The 8,109-nt window shown below is 51.8% G+C and overlaps 1 protein-coding gene across 1 annotated transcript in view; it reads left to right on the forward strand.

The window, feature by feature from the left end:
* Nucleotides 1-7,365, forward strand: part of LOC122547338 (voltage-gated potassium channel subunit beta-3-like) — a 19,357-nt gene extending 11,992 nt beyond the window's left edge. Inside the window, exon 5 of the mRNA XM_043685978.1 lies at nucleotides 6,121-7,365. Coding sequence (XP_043541913.1) covers nucleotides 6,121-6,210 — 90 coding nt within the window. The 3' untranslated portion in view covers nucleotides 6,211-7,365. The remainder of the gene's footprint in view (nucleotides 1-6,120) is intronic.
* The last annotated feature ends 744 nt before the right edge of the window (nucleotides 7,366-8,109 follow it).

Genomic DNA, 8,109 nt, shown 5'->3' on the forward strand with positions numbered 1-8,109 from the left:
TCCACTTTCAAGGAGCTATGAACCTGCACTCCAAGGTCTCTTTGTTCAGCAACACTCCCTAGGACCTTACCATTAAGTGTATAAGTCCAGCTAAGATTTGCTTTCCCAAAATGCAGCACCTCGCATTTTTCTGAATTAAACGCCATCTGCAACTTTTCAGCCCATTGGCCCATCTGGTCCAGATCCTGTTGTAATCTGAGGTAACCCTCTTCGCTGTCCATGACACCTCCAATTTTGGTGTCATCTGCAAACTTACTAACTGTACCTCTTATGCTCACATTCAAATCATTTATGTAAATGACAAAAGGTAGAGGGCCCAGCACCAATCCTTGTGGCACTCCACTGGGCACAGGCCTCCAGTCTGAAAAACAACCTTCCACCACCACCCTCTGTCTTCAACCCTGTGCTGTCCCTGTGCTGGGACTGTTTGAGGGTGACAGTGGAGAGGGAGCTTTACTCTGTATCCAACCCTGTGCTGTCCCTGTGCTGGGAGTGTTTGATGGGGACAGTGTAGAGGGAGCTTTACTCTGTATCTAACCCAGCGCTGTCTCTGTCCTGGGAGTGTCTGATGGGGACAGCGTTGAGAGAGCTTTACTCTGTATCCAACCCTGTGCTGTCCCTGTCCTGGGGTGTTTGATGGGGACAGTGTAGAGGGAGCTTTACTCAGTATCCAACCCCATGGTGTCCCTGTCCTGGGAGTGTTTGATGGGGGACAGTGTAGAGAGAGCTTTACTCTGTATCTAACCCCGTGCTGTCCCTGTCCTGGGAGTGTTTGATGGGGACAGTGTAGAGAGAGCTTTAACCTGTATCCAACCCTGTGCTGTCCCTGTTCTGGGAGTGTTTGATGGGGGGACAGTGTAGAGAGAGCTTTACTCTGTGTCTAACCCCGTGCTGTCCCTGACCTGGGGTGTTTGATGGGGACAGTGTAGAGGGAGCTTTACTCTGTATCTAACACTGTGCTGTCCCTCTGCTGGGAGTGTTTGATGGGGACAGCATAGAGGGAGCTTTACTGTGTATCCAACCCCGTGCTGTCCCTGCCCTGGGACTGTTTGATGGGGGGAACAGTGTATAGGGAGCTTTACTCTGTATCGAACCCTGTGCTGCCCCTCTGCTGGGAGAGTTTGATGGGGACAGTGTAGAGGGAGCTTTACCCTGTATCTAGCCCCGTGCTGACCCTGCCCTGGGAGTGTTTGATGGGGACAGTGTAGAGGGAGCTTTACTCTGTATCTAACCCCGTGCTGTCCATGTCCTGGGAGTGTTTGATGGGGACAGTGTAGAGGGAGCTTTACTCTGTATCGATCTCCGTGCTGTCCCTGTCCCTAGGAGTGTTTTAGGGGGACAGTGCAGAGGGAGCTTGACCCTGTGTCTAACCCCGTGCTGTCCCTGTCCCTGGGAGTGTTTTAGGGGGACAGTGTAGAGAGAGCATTACTCTGTATCTAGCCCCGTGCTGTACCTGCCCTGGAAGTGTTTGATGGGGGGACAGTGTAGAGGGAGCTTTACTCTGTGTCTAACCCCGTGCTGTCCCTGACCTGGGGTATTTGATGGGGACAGTGTAGAGGGAGCTTTACCCTGTATCTAACACCGTGCGGTCGCTGTCCTGGGAGTGTTTGATTAGGACAGTGTAGAGGAAGCTTTACTCTGTATCCAACCCTGTGCTGTCCCTGTCCTGGGAGTGTTTGATGGGGACAGTGTAGAGAGAGCTTTACTCTGTATCTAACCCCGTGCTGTCCCTGTCCTGGGAGTGTTTTTGGGGGACAGTGTAGAGAGAGCTTTACTCTGTATCCAACCCTGTGCTGTCCATTTGCTGGGAGTGTTTGATGGGGGACAGTGTAGAGGAAGCTTTGCTCTGTATCCAACCCTGTGCTGTCCATTTGCTGGGAGTGTTTGATTGGGGACAGTGTAGAGAGAGCTTTACCCTGTATCTAACCCCGTGCTGACCCTGTCCTGAGAGTGTGTCATGGGGACAGTGTAGAGGGAGCTTTACTCTGTACCTAACACCGTGCTGTCCCTGTCCTCTGAGTGTTTAATGAGGGGGACAGTGTCGCGGGTGCTTTACTCTGTACCTAACACCGTGCTGGCACTGTCCTGGGAGTGTTGATGGGGTCAGTGAAGAGAGAGCTTTACTCTGTATCCAACCCTGTGCTGTACCTGTGCTGGGAGTGTTTTTTGGGGACAGTGTAGAGGAAGATTTACCCTGTATCTAGCCCCGTGCTTTCCCTGTCCTGGGAGGGTTTGATGAGGGACACTGTACAGGGAGCTTTACCCTGTACCTCGCCCCGTGCTGTCCCTGTCCTGGGAGGGTTTGATGGGGGGGCAGTGTAGAGGGCGCTTTACTCAGTATCTAACCCCGTGCTGTCCCTGTCCTGGGAGTGCTTGATGGGGACAGTGTAGAGGGAGCTTTCACCTGTATCCAACCCTGTGCTGTCCCTGTCCTGGGAGTGTTTGATGGGGACAGTGTAGAGAGAGATTTACTCTGTATCTAACCCCGTGCTGTCCCTGTCCTGGGAGTATTTGAGGGGGACAGTGGAGAGGGAGCTTTACCCTGTATCTAGCCCCGTGCTGTCCCTGTCCTGGGAGTATTTGAGGGGGACAGTGGAGAGGGAGCTTTACTCTGTATCTAACCCCGTGCTGTCCCTGTCCTGGGAGTGTTTGATGGGGACAGTGCAGAGGGAGCTTTAACCTGTATCTATCCCAGCGCTGTCTCTGTCCTGGGAGTGTCTGATGGGGATAGTGTAGAGGGCGCTTTACTCTGTATCCAACCCTGTGCTGTCCCAATGCTGGGAGTGTTTGATGTGGACAGTGTAGAGGGAGCTTTACTCAGTATCCAACCCTGTGCTGTCCATGTCCATGGGAGTGTTTGATGGGGACAGTGTAGAGGGAGCTTTACTCTGTATCTAACCCTGTGCGGTCGCTGTCCTGGGAGTGTTTGATTGGGACAGTGTAGAGCGGGCTTTACTCTGTATCTAATCCCGTGCTGAACCTGTTCTGAGAGTGTTTCATGGGGAAAGTGTGGAGGGAGCGTTACTTAGTATCCAACCCCTTGCTGTCCCTGTCCTGGGAGTGTTTAATGAGGGGGACAGTGTAGAGGGAGCTTTACTCTGTATCTAACACCGTGCTGGCACTGTCCTGGCAGTGTTTATGGGGTCAGTGCAGAGGGAGCTTTACACTTTATCATACCCCGAGCTGTCCCTGTCCTGAGAGAGTTTGATCGGGACAGTGTAGAGGGAGTTTTACTCAGTATCCAACCCCATGGTGCCCCTGTCCTGGGAGTGTTTGATGGGGGCGAACAGTGTAGAGAGAGCTTTACTCTGTATCTAACCCCGTGCTGTCCCTGTCCTGGGAGTGTTTGATGGGGACAGTGTAGAGTGAGCTTTAATCTGTATCTAACCCCGTGCTGTCCCTGTCCTGGGAGTGTTTGATGGGGGGGACAGTGTAGAGGAAGCTTTACTCTGTATCCAACCCCGTGCTGTCCCTGTCCTGGGAGTGTTTGATGGGGACAGTGTAGAAGGAGCTTTACTCTGTATCTAACCCCGTGCTGTCCCTGTCCTCGGAGTGTTTGATGGGGGACAGTGTAGAGGGAGCTTTACCTTTATCTAACCCCATGTTGTCCCTGTCCCTGGGAGTGTTTGATGCGGACAGTGTAGAGAGAGCTTTACTCTGTATCTACCCCCACGCTGTCCCTGTCCTGGGAGTGGTTGATGGGGACAGTGTAGAGGGAGCTTTACTCTGTCTCCAACGCTGTGCTGTCCCTGTCCTCGGAGTGTTTGATGGGGGACAGTGTAGAGAGAGCTTTACCCTGTATCTAACCCCGTGCTGTTCCTGTCCTGGGAGTGTTTGATGCGGACAGTGTAGAGGGAGCTTTACTCTGTATCTACCCCCGTGCTGTCCCTGTCCTGGGAGTGTTTGATGGGGACAATGTAGAGAGTGCTTTAACCTGTATCTAACCCCGTGCTGTCCCTGTCCTGGGAGTGGTTGATGGGGACAGTGTAGAGAGAGCTTTACTCTGTCTCCAACCCTGTGCTGTCCCTGTCCTCGGAGTGTTTGATGGGGACAGTGTAGAAGGAGCTTTACTCTGTGTCTAGCCCCGTGCTGTCCCGGCCCTGGGAGTGTTTGATGGGGTGAGTGTAGAGAGAGCTTTAACCTGTATCTAGCCCCGTGCTGTCCCTGTCATGGGAGTCTTTTAGTGGGACAGTGTAGAGGGAGCATTACTGTGTATCTAACCCCGTGCTGTCCCTGTCATGGGAGTCTTTTAGTGGGACAGTGTAGAGGGAGCATTACTGTGTATGTAACCCCGTGCTGTCCCTGTCCTGGGAGAGTTTGATGGGGACAGTGTATAGATGGAGCTTTACTCTGTATCTAATACCGTGCTACCCTGTTCTGAGAGTGTGTCATGGGGACAGTGTAGAGAGAGCTTTACTCAGTATCTAACCCCACGCAGTCCCTGTCCTGAGAGTGTGTCATGGGGACAGTGTAGATGGAGCTTTACTCTGTATCCAACCCCATGCTGTCCCTGTCCTGGGAGTGTTTAATGAGGGGGACAGTGTCGCGGGTGCTTTACTCTGTACCTAACACCGTGCTGTCCCTGTCCTGGCTGTGTTGATGGGGTCAGTGAAGAGAGAGCTTTACTCTGTATCTAACCGTGTGCTGTCCTTGTCCAGGGAGTGTTTGATTGGGGGACAGTGTAGAGGGAACTTTACTCTGTACCCAAGCCTGTGCTGTCACTGCGCTGGGAGTGTTTGATGGGGGACAGTGCAGAGAGAGCTTTACTCTGTATCTAACGCCGTGCTGTCCCTGTCCTGGGAGTGCTTGATGGGGACAGTGTAGAGGGAGCTTTACTCTGTATCTAACCCCGTGCTGTCCCTGTTCCTGGGAGTGTTTTACAGTGACAGTGTAGAGTAAGCTTTTCTCTGTATCTAACCCCGTGCTGTCCTTGTCCCTGGGAGTGTTTGATGGGGACACTGTAGAAGCAGCTTTACTCTGTATCTAACGCCGTGCTGTCCCTGTTCCTGGGAGTGTTTTAGGGGGACAGTGTAGAGGGAGCTTTACTCTGTATCCAACCCTGTGCTGTCCCTGTCCTGGGAGTGTTTGATGGGGACAGTGTAGGGGAAGCTTTACTCTGTATCTTACCCCGTGCTGTCCCTGACCCTGGGAGTGTTTGATGGGGGGACAGTGTAGAGAGAGCTTTACTCTGTATCTAGCCCCGTGCTGTCCCTGTCCTGGGAGTGTTTGATGAGGACAGTCTAGAGGGAGCTTTACTCTGCATCTAACCCCGTGCTGTCCTTGTCCCTGGGAGTGTTTGATGGGGGAGAGTGTAGAGGAAGCTTTACTCTGTATCTATCCCCGTGCTGTCCCTGTCCTGGGAATGTTTGATGGGGACAGTGTAGAGAGAGCTTTACCATGTATCTTACCCCGTGCTGTCCCTGTCCTGGGAGTGTTTGAGGGGGACAGTGTAGAGGGAGCTTTACTCTGTATCTAACCCCGTGCAGTCCCTGTCCTGTGAGTATTTGATGGGGACAGTGTAGAGGGAGCTTTACTCTGTATCTAGCCCCGTGCTGTCCCTGTCCTGGAGTGTTTGAGGGGGACAGTGTAGAGGGAGCTTTACTCTGTATCGAACCCCGTGCAGTCCCTGTCCTGTGAGTATTTGATGGGGACAGTGTAGAGGGAGCTTTACTCTGTATCTAACCCCGTGCTGTCCCTGTCCTGGGAGTGTTTGGTGACTGATCTCATGTTTGAAATCGATATAGTTTTCATCTCTGTTATGACTATTTCTCCTCGAGGTCATTGAGGAAGATTTAGCAGTTTGTTGGTTTTCTGTTGAGTATTGCCATTTTATTGTGCACTGGACTGAAAACTGGTGCTGGAAAAGCGCAGTTAGTCGGGGCATAAGATTTTCCTCACATTCCTGATGAAGGGTTTATGCCCGAAATGTCGATTTCCCTGCTCCTCGGATGCTGCCTGACCAGCTGTGCTTTTCCAGCACCACCCTCTCGAGCCTGATGCCCAGCCTCTGCAGTCCTCGCTGAGCACAATTACCGTGCCCTGTTGGTTTGTTGGGATGTTCTCATTCAGGGTTCTCATTGCTGAGTAGCTGATCACATTGTTGATATTTTCTCTGTCCAGATCCTTCCTCAGCTGACTCCACAGATTCTCAGCGATATCGAGGTCATCTTGACCAATAAACCCAGCGTCAGAAGCGAATTCAAGGCCTAGAGACTGAAAACGTGAATTTCGGCAGCTCGCTTCATCTTCTGTGAGCTTCTGCTCCGACCTCTCCCTCTTTTCTGGTTGACTTTCTGGGCCATGTGGTAGCCCCAAAACATCCAATGACCCCCAATGCCCAGTGTCCACTCCTGTCACTTGGCTGCACCTCTGATGCCCCCCACAGGTGAATAGTTTGCCCATCGCTGAGTGCCAGGGATGCAACAGAAGCAAGGGTGCTTCCTCAGAGTCCTTACCATGTTGAGGATTGCGTGCTTAGGCTGCAGGACAGCTGGGAGAAATACAGGAGCACATTTGGGAACCGTAGCTTGGAAAAAGGTCATTGAAACATAATTGGAGGGTCAACATCAAACAATCTTGGTGTACAAGTCTCATTCTGCTCTCTGATCCTTCAGTGGCCCAGAACCCTCCCTATCTCTGTAACCCCCTCCAGCCCCTACACCCCCTCCCTATCTCTGTACCTCCCTTCTCTTGCACTATCTGGGTGAAGGCATTTCTATTGAAGTCCTGACTGGATTTATTAGGGACAGTCTGAGATGGGTAGTCATGGTCTCCTCCCACAAATGGGACACCCACCTTATTGAAACCCCTTCAAAGACCACGATCAGCTCCCACTGCCCTCAGCGTCCTGGCAAGCTGGTACTGCAGAAACATTGAGTCTCTCCTGGGGTAGTTACCTCCCTCTCAATCCCCCCAACCTAGTGACTGGCCTTTCTACCTCTCCCTTGTGTGTTGTGTCCTTTAAAGCAGGTGGGAATTGCAGTACACAGTGCTCTGAGCGTGATCTACACATTTCGTCAACTTGACTATCGTCCCCCTGCACTTCAGTTGTGACCAGCCAGCTATGGTCAGCTTTAGCATCAGCACAAGTCAGGCTTTTACTGATTGATAATTAGCGACAGAAATACTTACACTGACAAATGGCTGACTGTTGGTGCTGAGATTTCTGGGTAGTTTTTCCCTTTGGTGGCAGAGTTGGGAACCACATGAATGCAGAAATAGCAATACGGACCCGCGGGTGCGGTGGGGAGGGGGTTGTGCACGAGGAGAATGTGCTTTTGACCCATCGTGTTGGCATGATCCAGAATGGTAAGGTCCTGGGGAGTGTCGCTGAACAAAGAGACCTTGGAGTGCAGCTTCATAGCTCCTTGAAAGTGGAGTCGGAGGTAGATAGGATAGTGAAGAAGGCGTTTGGTATGCTTTCCTTTATTGGTCAGGGTATTGAGTACAGGAGTTGGGAGGTCATGTTGCGGCTGTACAGGACATTGGTTAGGCCACTGTTGGAATATTGCGTGCAATTCTGGTCTCCTTCCTATCGGAAAGATGTTGTGAAACTTGAAAGGGTTCAGAAAAGAGTTACAAGGATGTTCTGGATTAGTGGTGCTGGAAAAGCACAGCAGTTCAGGCAGCATCCGAGGAGCAGTAAAATCGATGTTTCGGGCAAAAGCCCTTCATCACTATTCCTGTATTCCGGATGAAGGGCTTTTGCCCGAAATGTCGATTTCGCTGCTCCTCGGATGCTGTCTGAACTGCTGTGCTCTTCCAGCACCACTAATCCAGAATCTGGTTTCCACAATCTGCAGTCATTGTTTTTACAAGGATGTTGCCAGGGTTGGAGGGTCTGAGCTACAGGGAGAGGCTGAACAGGCTGGGGCCGGAGCATCGGAGGCTGAGGGGTGACCTTATAGAGGTTTACAAAATCATGAGGGGCATGGATAGGATAAATAGACAAAGTCTTTTCCCTGGGTTGGGGAGTCCAGAACTAGAGGGCACAGGTTTAGGGTGAGAGGGGAAAGATATAAAAGACACCTGAGGGGCAACTTTTTCACACAGAGGGTGGTACGTGTATGGAATGAGCTGCCAGAGGATGTGGTGGAGGCGGGTACAATT

Source organism: Chiloscyllium plagiosum, unplaced genomic scaffold (genome assembly GCF_004010195.1).
Source record: "Chiloscyllium plagiosum isolate BGI_BamShark_2017 unplaced genomic scaffold, ASM401019v2 scaf_2759, whole genome shotgun sequence".
NCBI lineage: Eukaryota > Metazoa > Chordata > Chondrichthyes > Orectolobiformes > Hemiscylliidae > Chiloscyllium > Chiloscyllium plagiosum.